Source organism: Bos indicus, chromosome 12 (assembly GCF_029378745.1).
Source record: "Bos indicus isolate NIAB-ARS_2022 breed Sahiwal x Tharparkar chromosome 12, NIAB-ARS_B.indTharparkar_mat_pri_1.0, whole genome shotgun sequence".
NCBI classification, from domain to species: Eukaryota; Metazoa; Chordata; class Mammalia; order Artiodactyla; family Bovidae; genus Bos; species Bos indicus.
In genome coordinates this window covers 78364726-78384105 of record NC_091771.1, presented here as the reverse complement: position 1 = coordinate 78384105, position 19380 = coordinate 78364726, and the positions used below count along the sequence as shown (strand labels likewise).

Here is a 19380-nt window from a genome sequence, read left to right as displayed (position 1 = left end):
GTGTCTGATGCTCTGTGCTCTCGCATCCTGGGGTTGGGGTCTTTGTGATGGTGTTGCCTTTTGGTTTGACAGTTGAGACCCCTTGGGGTCTGGAGGACTGACTGCTGGAGAGTTAGCTAGCTTTTGGTCCTTTCAGGAGGGTTGAAGTGGTTGCAATGTTTTTGAAAAACCTACATATGAAATTGAAAGGTTTTACTGGTACATTTGAGAGTCCTTTTGTCCCGGTCGTGACAATTCATCTTTTTAAAGAGCTTCCCTGGTGGCTCAGAGGGTAAAGCGTCTGCCTACAATGTGGGAGACCTGGGTTCGATCCCTTGGTCGGGAAGATCCCCTGGAGAAGGAAATGGCAACCCACTCCGGTACTCTTGCCTGGAAAATCCTGTGGACGGAGAAGCCTGCTAGGCTACAGTCCAGTGGGTCGCAGAGAGTCAGATACAACTGAGCAACTTCACATTCTTTTTCTTCTTTTAAAGTATGGTGTTGGTTTCTGCCATACATCAACATGGATCAGCCTATAGGTATCCATTTGTCCCCTCCTGTGATGACTCATCTTTAAAGAAGTAAACTGATCTGTAGGTGACTTTCTTCTTCCTCTTTGGATGTCTGAAACATAGATTTTTTTAAACTCCTCATGAGTAGGTTTCCCTGCTCTTGTCTCCATATGCTTGATGCACAGATGACCAGACAGAGTGTTCTGATGTCTGTTAGTCGCGTTACTGTGGTGGCAGGTAGCAAATATCCTCAGGCATTTCTTTGAAGGAAAGAGGAATTCTTTTTGAAGAAAAGGAGCTTGGGATGCGACATTCTGCAGACAGCTTTGCTAGCAGTGCGTTTGCGTGCGTGTGTGCTAAATCGCTTCAGTCGTGTCCGACTCTTTGCAACCCTGTGGGCTGTAGCCCATCAGGCTCCTCTGCCCATGGGATTCTCCAGGCAAGAATGAATACTGGAGTGCATTGCCATACCCTCCTCCAGATCTTCCCGGCCCAGGGATCGAACCTGCATCTCTTACATCTCCTGCACTGGCAGGCAGGCTCTTGACCACCCGTGCCACCTGGGAAGCCTGGGAATTACTGATGTCTTGGCATGGGGTGGCTGTTGGCCTGCTGCAGGTTGAGTTGCTAAAAGCAGTTTCTATAACTGTTAAGCAGACCAAGCATCATTACACTGGTTTAGGTCTTTAACTTAGTTGCCTGGATTTTGATGGTTGTTCATTGCCTTAGTGTGGGATTGGCTTTCTGATTACATGCTTCAATTCCATCTAATGACTTTTCCATGTCGAAATAAGTGAGAATCAGTGGAGATCAGCCAGCGATGAGGTTGGCTATAGACTAGTGCTTATTGAAACTAATCACCCGCTTTTTTTGTTTATATAGAAGCCTTTTCCCACTGCTTTTAACCAGGCTGGTATAGAGAGCCATGTGGATTTGGGAATCATTATTGGGCACATTTTTAAAACGGCTGTGATTAGTTTGCAGATGTTGAAATGTTTGGTAGAAAATGGTTGGTTCTTTAAAAATAACAGTTGATTTCTGGCTCTGTTTTGAGAAGGAAATGCTTTTAGGCTTGCTTTCTGTCCTGTGTTGTGGCATTCAAGACTACTTGCCTTTCTCTCGCACCCTTAACTCACCCCGCCCCTAAGTGGAGCGGTATTTCTGGGCACTGCCTTTTGAAAATGGAGCTCCATTCAGAGGGGGACAGACTTGTCCCTAAAGGAAAATGGGCATAAATATGCCAAACGCAAAACCACAATGATTTCTTTGGTTGCAGGGACCTTGGGGCCATCTTGAGCTAAGAACTTGCCTTTAGAAGATCCTTTGGTTCCCATCCATGTCTCCCTCTCCTCAAAGGGATGGCAGCCTGATGGACAGTGGGCACATGACCCCCCGCCTCGCCAGACTCTGCGGAGGTAAGCTGCTGTTGGCGCTGCCCAGACAGACGTGCGCCCTCTCCTGAGCTCAGCCTCCACCCACAGCTGGTACACGCGTGTCAGAGGCCCCGAGACTTTCTCTTTCCTGTCTCCAGCTAGGGCTGGGGCTCTGCCTCATCGATAACCATGCGGGGCTTAGGAATGAGTGGAGTGCAAGGCAGGCCTGGCCGCTTTCTCCTGGTTGAGGACAGGTGTTCCCCTGACTGAGATGGGGGTCTTGAACTCACGGTCAGCCTGCTGCGGCTCTGTGTCTGTCACTCGCTGCACAGTGGATTTAATTCTGGTCACTCAGAGCCATTATTGCTTCAGGGGCAAGTTGCACAGAGTCTCCTGCCCTTCTTGCTTGTATCGGGGGTGGCAGGGAGGCAGAACACACTGTTGATGGGGTTGCTGTCAACTGTCACGAGTCTGGTGCCGGTGTGTGTGAATTAGAAACCGGGCTCTGACCGTCTGGGAGGTAATGGCTCCGGATCCAGACCTGGGGAAGGCCCAACGGACCACAACTCCACGTCTCCCCCGGGAATCGGACCGCAGCCCCAGGGCCGGCTTGGCTTGGCTGCTGGCAGTCCGCATCGCTTCACTCTTCAAGGAGCAGAAGAGCGGAACGAATTACTCTGTTTTCTAGCAAAGTATTGTCATTTGTGTTTTTGTCTTGAAGGTCTTAGGTGTCTGGGTTAAAAAGAGGAGAAATTTTAACTTGTCTTCCTTGGGAAAAGGTGCTGGGGGTCGAGTTTCCCTTGGGCTGTTGGAATGAAGTCAGACTTTGGGAGCCGAGGTGTGGCTGTCAAGAGAAGCGGACTTTTTAACCCGAGGGTTGTCTTTTGGACTTGGTGCGTAGACCTCCCATCTCCCTTTCCGGCAGTAGCCGGCGAGTGGGCAGGCGGGTGTTGCAGGATGGCCGGCCATGCAGGCTTGGGAGGTCGCGGGGGTCTGGTCTTTGCAGGGCTGAGTGCTGAGAGCATGAGGGTGGAGCACGGAGGGGCTGCTGGTCGGTGGGGTCCCTGCCCAGAATGACCCATGGTCCGGGGTGACCCTATGTCTGGGGTGGGGCATGAGGCGCCTCCCCGCCACCATTTCCTTTATGACAGCTTGTCCACATTTTGAGAAAAGGAAGCGTCTTCATTGTTGCCCTTTGGAGGGGGCAGGTAACTTCCTCTAACCCGTGAGAATCACCTCTCTGCCTGTCGCCAGGATCTCCCTCCTAGCTCTGGGCCCTGTGCTCTGGCGAGGCCCCCGGCCCCTGTGGAGAGCGTTAGCAACATCATCTCTGGCTCTCACGTGCTCTTGGACCTCCCAGGTCCCCGTATCGTGTGTACACAAGAGGCGCGGTAAGCCACCTGCAGTCCCCTGCTGTTTGTTTCATGGACTGTCTGCCGAGGCGGCTGCACCTCTAATCAAAGGGAGGCAGTTCCAGCCCAGCGTCCGTGTGAGAGCAGCAAGTTATGAGCTCAGGGTTATTCAGAGAATTTTTAATTCTAGCTTCCTTTCTTGCTTTAATAATGTACCGAGTTTGATACTACCCTTTCCGGTTCGAATCAAGTTTCTGCCTCCGTCTGACATTCGGAAAATTAGAGCCGGTTCCCTGGAGTTGGCTGTCAACAGGAGCAGCAAGCTCCTGGCCTGGCTTTCTGCTGTCTTCGTTGACCTAAGGAGGTTTGGGGCTCCCGGTCCTGCCCTGGATGCGTTGCAGTGTGCACAGCTGTGTCTGTCTTTACCTCATTTCAGGAAAGCATTCTCTGGGTAAGCTGGGGTCTTTGGCAGTTGGGTTAAGATAAGGACTGGCCCCTAGAGCGTTAGTGTTCACTTGTGCCATGCTGGGGTCGAGGGCGGGCATGTAGGAAGTGTTTGCAACATACTCAGTGAGGTGTATGAGCCTTTAAGGACTTGGGGTCTGAAGTGTCTTTCCCCACAGGTAATCTGACAGGTGCTTGCTTTTTAAAAACTTTGAGCGGTGTTCTGTGTGTGTGTGCGTTCAGGGCCTGGGGGTTCCGAGTCCGGCCTCTCCCTCCTGGAGTGTGTTCTGACTGTGCTGGTCATTTGTGTGGGAAGCTTGCCCTCCCTTCCTGCTGATGCTGCTGACAAGAACTCAGTCATATCCGGCTCTTTGTGACCCCATGGACTGCAGCCCGCCAGGCTCCCCTGTCCATAGGATTTTTCCAGGCAAGAATACTGGAGTGGGTTGGCAGTTCCTTCTCCAGGGGATCTTCCCGACCCAGGGATGAATGGAGCCTGTGTCTATGGCATCTTGTCTCCTGCTTTGGCAGGTGGATTCTTTACCATTGGTACCACCTGGCCTGGGTTTTAGGGCCCTGGGCCCCCTCGCATCGGGTCCAGCCACCCCTCCTGCCACCGTGTCACATGACTCGCTGCTTCTGGGCGCTCGGAGTCCAGTTGCCCTGCCTCCGTCGGGCACGAATGCAGGTGGGGGCCCTGTGCCCGGATCTTCTCCGGTTGGTGAAGGAAGGAGACGCGTGATCTGGCCATTGCCACCCTGAACAAGTGCTCCAGTGGTCAGGGCCCGTCCAGGAAGGGGAGAGGGCGCGTTAGGTCAGGGTGAGATAGAGCCTGGCCTCCTGGATCTGTTTCTCAGAGTTTCTCCAGCTCTGGCTTCAGACTGGGGAGTCCAGAGAGCAGCTCAAAGACAAGAGACCGCCTGGCCTGGGAGACTCGCCCTGGGCCAGAGGGCCCGGAGATGGAGCGGGGAGATAGCAGGGGGGCTGTGGTGATGAAGATGCCAACCCAAGGAGGGAGAAGGGAAAGCCACTCGTCGTGGACGCTGACACACGTGACTCCCGCGTGCGGGTCGCACCACAGGGCCACAGAGCGGTGTCGTTCCAAGTCAGATAACAGTCTGAACTGAACTCACCCATGTCAGACAGCTGTACACACTCCTGAGTTCTCCGAGCTTGTTAAAAGGTGGTGTGATTTCTGCTCCTAAATTATTTAAAAAAAAAATAGACTTGAAGCATTTGGCAGGGCTGGGCCTTGCCCTTTGATGCCCCACTTCTCTCCCTGCCTCTCTCAGCTGTTCCCAGTGCCCCCCGCCCCCCTCCTTGCTGCCAGGTAAGTGGAGGGGCGTCTCGGGGTGTGAGGAGGGTGTGTGCGGGTCCGTGCGGCTCTCCCCGGGGGTCCTGCTCCTGGCTGGCCACCTTGGGGACTCCCTTGGTGCTGTGCCCGTGAACCCCACCCCAGTCCCTTGAAAACTGTGTTTCATCACTTTGGTTAATTAGAGACTCAAGAGTTTCAAACCACATATATAAGAGGCGTGAATGATGTGATATAAATATTGTTGGAACCCTCTGTTGTGGTTTCCCTTTCTTTTTTTTTCCCCCTTCTATTTTCATTTCAAATTTTAAGCAGTAGCGTTGAATGACAAGACTTTCTAGAAAGACAAATTTCTTGGCTCATCTGACGTGAGTATACAGTTCTACTTATCATGGATAGTAAGAAAAGGTGCGGGCACCGGAGGGCATTGAGGTGTGACTTGAAAGTCTAGTGAGTGAAAGTCGCTCGGTCGTACCCGACTCTGTGCGACCCCATGGACTATACAGGCTATATTCTCCAGGCCAGAATACTGGAGTGGGTTGCCTTCTCCAGAGGATCTTCCCAGCCCAGGGATTAAACCCAGGTCTCCCACATTGCAGGCGGATTCTTTACCAGCTGAGCCCCTGGGGAAGCCCTTAAAGTCTAGATGTGTCATGGAAACTGTGAGCATGCCTGGTTCTCGTGAATAATGAAGTTGGCCACCAGCCTTTTACACTGTATTCAGGCCTGTTTGGTCTTTGTGAGCTGAATCTCCCTGTTACCACATATGCTATGCTATGCTGTGCTAAGTCACTTCAGTCGTGTCCGACTCTGTGTGACCCCATGGACTGCAGCCTACCAGTCTCCTCTGTCCATGGATTTTCCAGGCAAGAGTACTGGAGCGGGGTGCCATAACTGGTACATAATTGGGCTCCACAGATTGGCAGGGGTGGGGTGGATGGGGAGGGTCTCACATCAATTGGAGCGCAGGCTGGCTACCTGCTGGACAGCTCCGAGGGGGCGCTTGAGCCAGGGGAGCGTTTCTGGGTGTGCCCGCTCCTTGAAGATGTTAGTAGGTGCTGCCTGGTGAGATGTTTGGACACGCTGGGTCTAGTAGCTTTCTGTTACGGTGTTTTCGGAGCTTTTGCGCCTTGAAGGGGAAGTTTAATATGTGGCATTCCTAAATGTATTTCTCTGTGGGACCCTTCTCTCTGTCTCTCTCTGTTTCTCACTCGGTAAATTTCAGTTCTGTGAAATCCCTGACAGATCCCTCTGGAAGTAGCTCTCTAGTCAACACTTGGAGGATAAGCCTTAGGGGACAAGTGTGGTGGAGAACATAAGCCTGGAGACGCCAAGTGGGCACTAAGCAGCAACTTTCTGTGGGTCTCCTGCTATTTCACTGTCTTTAGAAAAGCATTCCTTTCAATGTTGGTGGTTTAAAGGACCATGAAGCATGAAATAAAAGATAGTTAATGAAATAGCATGGTAATGTTTTAAACACTTTTATTTTCCAGTAGTTTTGTGAGTGAGACCATGGGATTTGAGAGGAAATAAGCTGTGAATTATTTGTGCACGCCTTGTTCCGTAGGAGACACAAGGTAATACGTTAGCACACACAGAGAGATCATGAGAGCCAAAATCTACGGTGGATTAAGAATCTTAATGGACAGAAATTGTTGGGGGCTTGGTGGTGGTGGTGGTGGGGTGATTAATACCACATGTCCCTAAAATCGTTTTGTCTCATTTTTTCATAAAAGTTTGCCAAAGCCGTTTCTAAGGGTTCCTCTGCCTCAGCGGGGTGCAGTTCCCTTTTTGTTCATTGCTTCGTCCCTGAGCAGACAGTGTAACTGAGGGATGAAGGTACCGTCGGAGAAGCCGTCCCAGGCCTGCCCTATGGGCCTCTCTGCCCAGCCTGGACCCTCCGGGCCCCTGCCTCTCCTTCAGGGCCGCCTGCTATTGCCCAGCGTTGGGCCTGCACATGTGCAAGCCGGGTGGGTGGATGGGCACTCCTGCCTCCCCTCTTTGCAGTCCTCCGGGACCTCGACTCCTAATTTGGGGTTAACAGGCCACCCACAAGGAGAGGCCAAGCAGGGTGGCCGCTGCCCACCTGCCTCCCTTGGGCCGGCCTGTGCCTGAACCTGGTGGGGTCAGGAGGAATCTGGAAAACTGCTGGTTCTAGAAGCGCTCGACCTACTGATGTTAGACTCTCAGTGTATTAAAACTTGGAGGGGAGCGTGGACTCTCTGCCAGGAAATGATCCGATCTGTCCATTTTATCATGTGTTTGCGAATCCTCTGGGTCACTTTCTTAGGATTTTTGGCTCAAACTCTTTTAAACACAGTTGATTTCAGAGTTACTTCCAAATATCTGCCCTGTTCCTGTGCTCCTTCTGTGTTCGCTATTTGTTGGCTCCAAGTAATTTTCTGTAAAGAAAACGGGCTTGGGGCTTATGACTCCACGTGAGCAATGTGGCTATGAGAAGGTGAGTCTCTGAAAAGGGAGGAAGTTCACGCACGTTTTCATAAACGTGAGCAGATGTGCAGCTCTCTCGAACCTCCTCTGAGTGGCTGTTTCCCAGATGTTGGATTTTTTTTTCTCTCAATTTTGTGGATGGGGGAGCCCTAGTGTTCTACAGGAATGGCCAGATGGTGGGTCCATGAGAGGGGCCCCCGATGCCGGCGCAGGGCAGAGCCTGTCCCGGGCCTGCGGAGTCCTTGGTGCTGGTTGTTTGGTCACTGACTTTGGTTGCGTGAAGACCTGGCAGTGGCAGCCTGTCCCACGTCCCCCAGCTCTGCGAGGAGGGCCCTTCCCCCAAACAGGAGCCCGGGCCTCGGACTGCACACTCTCCCCCCATCCACGCCTGCCGCCTTGTTGGGAGATGGTGCTGTTGACTCCCGCGTGTGGGGACCAGCGTGTCCTTGGCCCTCGTGAGTTGCCTGCCACCCCTGGACTAGTGGGGCCCTCATTTCACTGCACTGATCTGTGTGGTCATTCAGCCAGGTAGGGGGAGCCCCGTGTCCCCCCCACCCGTACCCCCACGGTGACAGCCACCCCCCAGCCTCCGTGGCCATTTGGAAGTCATCTGCCTCATTCCCCGTTGTCCTGGAACAGCTGCAGCCTCTGCTTCTGGGAGAGGGGAAAGAACATCTGTTCTCTCTGAGAGTGATTTTTAGTTTGCGAGCATCTGTCCTTGCGTTTCTGGGAAAAATAGAAACAGCCCGGGAGCCCTTTGTATCAGACCCCAGGGTGACCGCGGGTGGAAGCAGAACAACTGACTGCTGACTTGGTGGGTGGACTAAACAAATCCCCAAGTAAATCTGGCTGTGAAATCACAGGGGAATATATTTCATCTCACAGTCAATCATGGGAATTGAGCAGTCGGCTCAGCACCAAAGAGAACAGAAAACGTTGAGGTGTTTCGAAGGACGGGGACGTGGATTCCTTTCTCTCCCCGAACACACTACCCGGCTGTAACTGAAGAATATCCCTGCAGACACTCGCAGCTCCATTTTATGGTTTTCAAGAAAGCTGAATGAATTAAATTTCCAATTATGCGAAATATTTTACTTTACCAAAAAGAAACTCAGGTCTGTTTTCTGGCTGATGTTAGTTACCTATGATTTAAAATAAGCATTAATTGTATTCCTAGTTCTGTTTAACAACCGATGTTTGGAGGGAGAGGGTGGGTTGATTTGGGAGAATGGCATTGAAACATGTATAATATCATATATGAAACGAATCATCAGTCTAGGTTCAATGCATGATACAGGATGCTTGGGGCTGGTGCACTGGGATGACCCAGAGGGATGGTACGGGGAGGAAGGTGGGAAGGGGGTTCAGGATGGGGAACGTGTGTATACCCGTGGCGGATTCATGTTGATGTATGCCAAAACCAATACAATACTGTAAAGTAATTAACCTCCAATTAAAATAAATTTATAAAAAAAAAGAAAAACCCAAGTGAACTTTTTGGCCAACCCTTACCTCTTCTGCAGATTCAAACCTTTGACATTATCTAAACACAGCTGATATATTTAGATACAATAATTATAATTAATTATGCCATATTGGGCTTCCCAGGTGGCACTCGTGGTAAAGAACCTGCCTGCCAATGCAGGAGACATAAGAGATGCAGGTTCGATCCCTGGGTTGGGAAGCTCCCCTGGAGAAGGGAATGGCAACCCACTCCAGTATTCTTGCCAGGAGAATCCCATGGACAGAGGAGCCTGGTAGGCTACAGTCCATGGGGTTGCAAAGAGTCTAACACAACTTAAGCGACTTAGCACTCACAGTTATGCCATATGCTTTTTGTTTTTTAAACTTCTGTTGTCCAAGTTGGAGAAGGCAAGGGCAACCCACTCCAGTATTCTTGCCTGGAGAATTCCATGGACGGAGTATCCTGGTGGGCTATGGTCCATGGGGTCGCAAAGAGTCGGACATGACTGAGCGACTAATCACATCATATTGTCTAAGTAAATTTCTGGGGGGAAGAAAAAAGGTGTCCTGCGATGACAGCCCTTACTTAGATCATGTAATGAGGAGCTGCTTAGCCTGTAACTGCAGAGAAGTTTCCGGTGGGTGAGGGGAATGGACTCCTCCCCACCCACTGTCACGCAGCGCAAGCGGGACTTGAAGGTGTTTGGTGAATGAGGACGTCAGAATGCAGACGGGGACTGCTCGGGCCAGGCCCTGTTATCGAATCCTGTCCGGGAGCCACACAGCGTGCCGGTCATCTCTGACTGACCAGTTTGCCAGTTGCTGGATGGGAAACAGCGTGGCTCCTCTCTGGGCATCTGTATGGAGCCGTGTGTATGGAGCTGTATGGCATTTGTATATATGCTGCCATGGGGTCTTCTGGCCAAGGCAGCAGTGGAGCCGGGGGAGGTGGTGATTGACGTCACGGTCAGGTGTAGGGGACCAGAACCACCGGCCTCGTCAGTGACCTCAGGTCTGTGCCCCGGGAAGGCGTTGCCCGTCTGATGCATGCACAGCTTCACTGTGTCCAGTCGCCCATCGTGAACAAACTAACTGTAAATCGAGTACCTGCGTCTGTCTTGACTGTTATTCTGGAATAGAGCTGTGCAGAAGACAAAAGTGAGTGAGGTGGCCGGGAGGTGCGGAGGAAGAGGAGCAAGAATTCCGGTGGCAGAAACGTCTCCTCAGTTGTACAACCCAGCTCTGAACAGACAGCATACTGAGAAGTCCCTTCCTTCGGAAGCGGTTTACTGTTGGGGTGTGGTAATTACCCTGCAGGATGGAAATAGAAGTATAAATACATAAGAGAATTCGCCACCTGTGCACTTGAAATAATAGCATCTGTTATTCATGAATATCCTAATTCCATAAATTGTCTTAACACTTAAGGCTCCTCTTCAATTTGCAAACCACAGTAAAGTCTTCTTTCTCAGCTGTGTTCACCCTTAGGCTTGGTCTTGTCCCATCTTTGGACTGGACCTTTATCAGAGAATTCTGCACCCTAGCAATCACTTCTTTTGGTTTTATGGTTTTGTTGCAGATATTTCTGATGTATGTTGTGTTATCATTCAGTCACTCAGTCCAACTCTTTGTGACAGCATGGACTGCAGCACGCCAGGCTTCCCTGTCCTTCACCATTGCTCAAACTTATGTCCATTGAGTTGGTGATGCCATTCAATCCTCTGTTGCCCCCTCTCCTCCTGCCCTCAGTCTTTCCCAGCATCAAGGTTCCTTCCATTGAATCGACTCTTCACGTCATGTGGCCAAAGTGTTGGAGCTTCAGCTGTAGCATCAGTCCTTCCAGTGAATGTTCAGGACTGATTTCCTTTAGGATTGACTGGTTGGATCTCCTTGCAGTCAGTTGGAAAGCATCAATTCTTCGGCACTCAGCCTTCTTTACGGTCCAACTCTCACATCCATACGTGACTACTAGAAAAACCATAACTTAGACTATATGGACCTTTGTTGGCAAAGTACTGTCTCTGCTTTTTAATACACTGTCTGGGTTTGTCATAGTTTTTCTTCCAAGGAGCAGGCATCTTTTAATTTCATGGGTGCAGTCACCATCTGCAGTGATTTTGGATATGATGTGCAATGATATGAAAATCTTTGCCTGGCAGAAGAATTACTCTTATAATTATTAGAAACACTTCACTTTTAGAAATAGTCCATTTTTAGCTTACCATGATTATGGCAGACTTGTTTGACTTGGCAGTTTATGCCCACTGACTGTTACGTTTGCTCTTGTATGGGGGGGGGGACGGGGGAGGGGGAGTCCTCCTCTCTCCCCTCCCCAGGCACTCCTTCCACGCTCTCCCTTGTTTTGTTTCTTCTCCGTCAGATTTAGGTTGTGAGTTGTATTTCCTTGAGACCCTGTAAGGATCTTCAGGCAGAGTGCTTTTATCCATCTTAGTTTCCACCAGCATTCAGCACAGAAACGTTGCATTAACACATCTTTCACTGTGTTGTGCCAGGTTTGTGTTGATGCCAAAGTGCAGAATATCTCAGTACCCGTCTGGGGAGACTTAATTACTGAGACTCATGCACGCAGTTAGAAGGCAGCCTCTTCCAGGAGAGAGACTCTCCTGACATGAACCCGAGAAGAGCATCTGGGGGACGGCTCCGTGTCCTTTCCAATTTACTGCAGGACATTAGGGCAAAAGTTCTTCTTCTTGGCACAGGGGAGCGGGGTGTGGGAATGCCGCAAGTCCCAGGCGCACATTACGTAAATTGAGGTCCTTTTCAGGCAGTCGGATTAGAGTTGGTTGCTTTCTGAAAGGAAAGTGGTTAAGAGCAGTTGCGTTAGAACATGTTTCCCTCGCTGGCATCCTTTAGAAGTTGCTTAGCGTCTGTACTGTTGGTTCCTGTGGTTCTTGCTGTTTTGGTATCTGACTCAGCATTAAGTCTGGGCTTGAGTCCCAGTCGCCTCCCCGCCCTGCACTCGGCCAGGTATGCAGTTCGCTGATGACCTGGATGCGTGTTTTCTGTGTCTGTGAGTCTGTTCCGGTTCTGTAGATAAGTTTCTTTGTATAATTTTTTTTTTTAACTTGACTCCACATGTGAGTGATATGATACGTGTCTTTCTCTGCCTGCCTTTACTCCATGTGCTCATCTCCAGGTCCATCCACGTGGCTGCAAATGGCATTATCTCATTCTTTTTCATGGCCGAGTAGTATTCCATCGTCTGTGCGTGCCACACCCTTAGCCGTTCATCTGTTGATGGGCATTTGGGTTGCTTCCATGCCTTGGCCTTTGTCAGTAGCGCCGCTGTGAACACAGGGGGTGTATTACCTTTTTGAATGATAGTTTTGTCTGGATGTATGCCAAGAGTGGGATTGCTGGGTCATATGGAAACTCTTCTGTGTTCTAAGGCACCTCCGTACTGTTCTCTGTAGTGACTGCACCAACTTAACATTCCCACCAGCAGTTTCCAGGACGGTTCCCCTTTCTGCACATCCCCTCCAGCACTTGTTACCTTTTTAATGATGGCCATTCTGACCCACGTGAGGTTATACCTCACTGCAGTTGTTTGATTTGCCTTTCGATAGTTGTTCGTGGTGTTGAATACCTCTTCAGGCGCCTGTTGGCCGTGGGTTTTCTGATGGGTCTTCTCATTTCCTTCTCTCGCTATTACTTCTGTAGTGACAGCCATTGATCAGACGGGCCTCTCCTCTGAGCACCCACGGCATTTGGTCCCACCACAGGTCAGCTGGTGGTACTTATTTGGCCACGTTTCTGTCATGAAAAGTGATTCATTTAGGAAAGGAGCCTGGGCCCTTTCACTTCAGAGCTCCCCCACGACACTGTGTGTGTGGCAGGTGTGAATCACTGAGGATGCTGACGTCTGTGGGACAGAGGAACAATTAAATCAGCTTTTGTCGAGGTCAGGGATGGGGTTCTTGTGCCTGGAGTACAACTGGAAGGTGCCGTGATCGTCAGGGCGTTGGTGTGACTAAAACAGGGTAGGGGTTTGGCCTCGAAACCAGTTTCTTGCCTCCTAGTGTCACAAGCCTCCCGGTGGACCTGGGTTCAAATGGGACACTCTGTAAAGTCCGTGTGGTCGTAACAGCTCAAGTTCACGGGCACTGCGGTGTGCAGGGCTCACCCCTGAGGTGGCCATCCTTCCGTCCCTGGAGCAGACGGGAAGCTGGACATGGCTTCAAACCTGCTCTCTGGGTCGCGGAGCTGGTGAGGGCCAGAGGCAGATCCAAACTTGGGCTGGGAGCTCTGCGTTCATGCCCAGCATCTTCGCAGAAGGCACCTTTGTTTTATAAACCGTTGGCTGGTTTACTGAGACCTCCTGCACTGTTGAGACCTCCTGAGCCCAGCCTTAACTTGCAGCGCAGATGCACAAGCAGAACTTATTTCATTTCAGAATTCATACTGTAATGTATCCTTGTTAAGCTGCCGAATCTGCCCCTTTTCTCATTTACCTTGTTTTAACCTTCCTGTTGTCTGAATGTCTGTGAATGTGGGGAGTGCCGGTTTCAGTCACCAGCTCCAGACGGCACAGGGCAAGTTGGCCTGTCAGTGGGATTGTTGTAGACGTCATGTCCACGTTAAATTAGTCTCCACAAGCAGAAATTGCCAAAAGCGAAATGAAAAGACAGATGAGGACATTGCTGTGTTTGTGGCTCATGTTACAGGGAGCTAGCTGCTTTCTCTAATATTAGGTCAACAGAAAAGCAGATAAAGGATATAATAAGGGCTTACAAAAAAGAAAACACACGTGACTCAGACTCAAGCCCCGGTGTCCTCTGAAGCCTCTCTCCTTGGCTGGGAGGTACTGTCTTCCTTCTCCCTGCGTCGTCTCGTGGTTGCCCCTCTGTGAGCCTGGGTCCTGATATCTCCTTGGGAGGACACCAGTCACTTTGGACAAGGCCCACCTGTGTGACTTGACTTTACCTTTCACCTCTTCATGAAGACCTTGTCTCCAAATACAGTCATATTTTGCGGTGCTCAAGGTTGGGACTTCAGCGTATGACTTTCGGAGCGGGACTACAATTCAGCTCCTAAGTTCCATGACACTGGTTAAGGGATAGTGTGTTGACAAAGCAAGGGGAAAAATTAGCACCCGTACACTGTTGGAGGCAGGATGAAACTGAGCTGACCTCTTGGACGAATCATCTGGCATTATCTGTTAAATTCAGGTGGATTCCTTTGACTCAGCATCCAGGAACTCCTAAAATGAGACCTCTGGGAGATTCTTAAATTGACAGCTGGCTCATGATAGCAAAAGAATGGAAAAAACATTGTCAGTAGGGTGTGGGTTGGTTATGGCTACAAAAAAAAAAATTCCTTTATGGACAGGTATAGAGTGCTCTGAGGAGAAGCAAGGTATAGAACAGTGGCTCAGATGGTAAAAAAAAAAAAAAAAAATCACTTGCAATGTGGGTGACCTGGGATTGGGAAGGTCCCCTGAAGGAGGGCATGGCAACCCCTTCTAGTGTTCTGGCCTGGAGAATCCCCACGTACAGAGGAGCCTGTGGGGCAACAGTCCATGGGGTTGCTAAGACCCTACTGAGCGACCTTGCCCACAACATTGCATAGCGAGTTATGTTTGGATAGAAGTGGAGGAAGGGTTTGTAGGTATCTGCAGAAGACAGTCTCTGACGTTACAGAAAACGTGATGAGAAGTTGGATGTGGAGGCTGGGCAGCCAAGGGCCAGGGGTGAGACAGAAACTTCCCACTCCACACACTTTGCGTGCGCGTACCAAGTCGCTTCAGTCGTGTCTGACTCCTTGCGGCCCCGCGGACTGTAGCCCTCCAGACTCCTCTGTCCATGGGCTTCTCCAGGCAAGGATACTGAAGTGGGTAAGCCGTTTTCTACTCCAGGGGATCTTCCCGACCCAGGGATCGAACCCACATCCCTTCTGTCTCCTGCGCTGGCAGGTGGGTTCTTTGCCACTAGCGCCACCTGGGGACACTTGGGTGCCTTTAAATGTTCAATCCTGAAGTTATTTATAAATAAATTCTTTCTTTCCCTTATGAGGAACTTACGAGGTCATTCATAATTGACGTGGTTTGAGGTCATTTTTTAAAAAATGAAATATTCTGATTAAGATCATTCTTATTTTTAGAACTCTTATTTTTCTTAGAGTCATTCATGTGGGAGGTTTTATGAGGGCACTGACTATAGCTGGATTGTGACTGTGCTTGGTCACTTGGTCACCAGTTTGGTCCCCAAAACAGGTCCTGTGTGTCCCTGAGCAGACCTCTTTCTCAAGCACTCTGGCCTCAAGGCTTGTGGGGCAGTAATTGTTTTTTCATTCTACCATAGAATGTGTATGAATTAGTGTTCCGGGTTTTATTTGGCTCAGAAATTCCCACACAGGGAAATGCTATTTGGCCTTGGTAATTGGACTGCTTTGGTTTTATCAGGTTGTTCTGAGGCGCTTCAGGGTGACGCTGTGGCGGAAGCTGATCGCTCTTGGCTTGTTTAGTTCCCTGAGCAAAGCGCTTTCACACTCACGGTCTCATTTTATTATCAGATGAACCGCGAGGTTTGTTATTGCCATCTTTTTCTGGCCCACACACTCACAACCTGGCTGTCTCACAGTGAGATGGTGACCAGCGCCCTGCGTGGAGGCTGCCCGGTGTAAGCTGGCTTTGCCAAGGGCAAGAGAGAGTTGTCGGTCAGCACTGCTGTGCGGTTAACACTTGAGGCGGATGGACATCGATCATGCAGTTCATGCACTTCAGCGGGGGCGACTTTGGCCCCCAGAAGACACTGGCCGGGTCTGGTCTTCAGGACCGGGAGTGCGCTGCTGGCCTCTAGTGGTCGGAGGCCAGGGATGCCCCTCAACACCCTCTCAGGCACAGGGCGGCCCCCGGACAGAGGTGATCTGCCGCAAATGTCAGTGGTGCCCAGGATGAGAAATCCCAATGGAGCCTGTAGCCCTCAGGGCCAAGCACATTGGCTTTCAGGGGAGGAGCACTTTGGGACTTTTGCTTGAAAAGAACCTGGGAAGCCGTGGGGCTTCAGAAGCGATGGAAGGAAGAGACACAAGACACAGAGGCTGGGGAGAAGGCTGGAAGACAGGGAGCACGCTGCCCACTGTCCCCCACCTGGAGATCTCCGAGAAAGGCATGCGGCCTTCCTGGGTGATGGGCCGCACCAGCCAAGCCACCTGTCCCCACCGCGCGTCTCAGAGCAGCAGGCCGGAGGGAGGTGGCCTGTCCCCGGCCCTGCGCTCCGGGCGCCTCCTGGCTCACCCCCAGGGCTGGACCCGAGTGGCTGCTGCTGGCCTGGCCTGACCTTGAAGGCCGATTCCCCTCCGACCCTCCTGTGCCAGGTCACCTGCTGATGTTGTGTGAACACAAGGGGCCCCCCTTCGGAGCCCTGGTGCAGCAGGTGCGGAACCCGGGGCAAGGGGGTTCTGGTGCAGGGTCCCTCTGACACAGTCCCCGTTTCCCCACACAGTTCTCACTTGGATGTGCCTTACCTGCTGTTAACATATTTATAAAATTTTCTAGTTCGAGAATCACAGTGGAAAATACCTTTAGGTTATTTAAAATATTTTTGTCTCTCTTTTTTTTTTTGTGAAGTAATTTTCATTCTTTTTTTTTGGTCTTTGCAGGACACTAAATTGTGGATAATAATGGAATATCTTGGCGGGGGCTCTGCACTGGACCTCGTAAGTATCACGTCGGATGTTGAACATGCAGCAGTGGTCTTGGTTGTAAAGATGAATCTGTTTACATTTCTGTCTCCCTCTTCAGTTGCATGAAAAAAGGGCCAAAATACTCCTTCTTATAGGGATTTCTGCTCCTGACACGTTGCTGAAAAGTAGAGGTTCCCTGTGAAGCCAGGTTTTGCTGTATCGTGGGAAACCAGTGAACTCATTCCACGCAGCCACGAGAGGTGTTGCCTGCTCAGTCTGACCTCAGAACAGTTTCTAATTTTCTAAAACTGGTTTGAAGTTTTGTGGCATTCAAACACCATCATTTTTTCCCATTTCAGATGGTAACTTCACTTCTGAAACTTGTGTGGAGCGTTTTCATTTATAATTCATTAGAATTTTTAAAAATTAAAATTTGGTTTCAGGGGTAAGAGACAGGCACAGCGTCACACGTGGGAGCGGTGGTCAGGCCACGTGTGAACGCACGTCTGTCTCCTGGGTGCGCATGCAGAGGGCCTCGCTGCACCCGCAGTGTGTTTCTGGGGGAGCCGACCCCTGCCGGTTGGCGGTGTCTCCTGCCTGGCCAGCACCCAGCTGCCTGGCCCCCCCACACACGGTAGTGGCAGCTCAGTGTAGGATGACCTCAGAGTCGTGGTGTGCAATTCGTTTCTCACAAATTGGTAAAACACTGTTACATGTTGGCCTCAGGCGAGATGCTCAGGGATCACCAGCAGATCATAAGCATTACTTGGGTCATCCTTGAAACACAGTATATGCAAAACAAAGATTTTTAAAAGATCTCACACGGCTGTTTAGCACCTGATACCTCACCCCAACATGGTCATGCAGTGAAATCGGCGTAATCAGCACTCTTTTGTTCCCTGCCCGCGGGGGAAGGTAAACCTCTAAAACTGTGTGTATTATAAAAGGCTCTGTACCCGTTTTTAAAAAATCACATAATGTTATAAAACATAAAAGCAATTGGTCAAAATAGAGTTTGAAAGGAAATTTCAAGAAAAAAATTTAACACAGTCCCAACAATTGTATTTAAATGGAAAGTGACAAAACAGCTGGATACACTTTATGACTCGCTTTGTTTTTGCATAAATATATGTATTACACAGAGAGCTTTCTTTTTTTTTTTTTTTTTTACCCTTTTGAGAACTACTACAGAAATGTAGAAAATTGCCTCATTTTGTATAATTAGATTTACTGTTATCTTAAGTGAATTTCATTTGTGTCATGTGTGAAGTTATTTGTGGAGATGCTTTCCCAACGCTGAGCTCTTCAGAGCAGCAGTTCTAGTCTCTAGATGCTTTATTTATTCATTCCTAATGCCACCATAATTGAATTTATTTAGTGGCAACTTTCTTTGGATTTTTGAGTTGAAGTCTGTGAAATCATGGACATGGCAGTTTGCAAGGCAGCGTAGAATTCTCCTCTTATTAGAAAAAAATCCCATCTGGTGTGAGTCCCAGGAAAGAGCCATCCGCCTTCTTACATCAGTGGCTCCAGGCACCCTTTTTGAATGTCCCCAAATCATCTTATTTTAGTTGAGGAAACAGAAACATTCAGAAATTAGGTGTCCCAGCCAGCAAATGGAGCTGACCAGCTGCAAAGCCCTCTTTGTCATTTCTCTCTTAATCTCTTACGTTTTTTTTCTTTGCTGTCCTGACTCCAGTCCTCAAAGAAGATGCACTTTAATAATAATGAGACACAAGAATTATTTATTTATGCTTTGAATGTTGAAGACTATTATTAGGATTATTTTGAGAGAGTCTATTAAGTGTTTATACAAGATTTAAAAAACTGGAGTATGGCTGCATATGACGGTAGTTGAATAAACGGGTTTGGGACATTTCTTTGAAAAATTCCGCCTTGCTTTATCTAGCGTCTGTGTTAAGGGACATGGTGCTGACGCGCGCGTGTGTGTGTGTCTTTGGAGCGGCCCCTGTACGTGAGGCCCGTCGGGGAGAGATGACCGTGTCTTGTCTTGTTCAGGGCAGCGCTCTGCTGTTTGCTGGAGCACACAGGTCTCACTGGCGCTGTCCTCGCTGTAGAGACATAACTTCGTCTTCAAGCACCGGAGCTGCTCTAACATGAGGCCACAGGCCCGATGGCCTTTTTCACTCTGCATTTTAGTCATCATGCCTTTTTACTGAGGCTGTAAGACAGTAGTCTCAATGACACCTTAGCCTGGGGCAGGAAGACGGCGCCTTCCTTCACCCAAGGTTACCTTTGAGCGTGTTGCGTAGCTAGCAATTTCTTTTCCTTTCTTTTCATCTGTGGTTGAGGTTCCGAGTGGAGGCAGACAGAGGATTATACTGCATGTGGGGAAGTGCTACAAGGAAGGGAAAGTAGCGTGAAGTCAGCTGGGAGAAGGGGAATGAGGATTAGCAACAGGGGGTCTGACATGGAGAGATTTTTCAGTGATCACAAGATGTCAACATTACAGCAGAATCTAAGGAATCTAATTAAGAAGGAACTGGGCTACGTGAAGCAGCTGGACTACATAAGAGGGCTTCCCATGCGCAGTGGTCAAGAAGTGCCAGTCAGGAGACACGGTTCGATCCCCAGGTCGGAAGATGCCCTGGAGAAGGAAATGGCAACCCACCCCAGTATTCTTGCAGGGAAAAATCCCACGGACAGAGGAGCCTGGAGGGCTTGCAGTCCACGGGGTCGCAAAGAATCGGATACGACTAAGTGCACTCACAACAAGAACAAGGCCACGTGAACCGTCACTCAGTCAGGCAGAGATGCTTGACAAACTTAAAAAACGAGTATGCAGCATGAGTTTTAAGAAGCAGGGTGACATACGCATTGATGTTTAG

The 19380-nt window shown here is 49.9% G+C and overlaps 1 protein-coding gene across 1 annotated transcript in view; it reads left to right on the top strand.

Annotated features, from left to right (window-relative positions):
* Positions 1-19380, top strand: part of STK24 (serine/threonine kinase 24) — a 93335-nt gene that overhangs the window by 51504 nt on the left and 22451 nt on the right. Inside the window, exon 3 of the mRNA XM_070800415.1 lies at positions 16508-16564. Coding sequence (XP_070656516.1) covers positions 16508-16564 — 57 coding nt within the window. The remainder of the gene's footprint in view (positions 1-16507; positions 16565-19380) is intronic.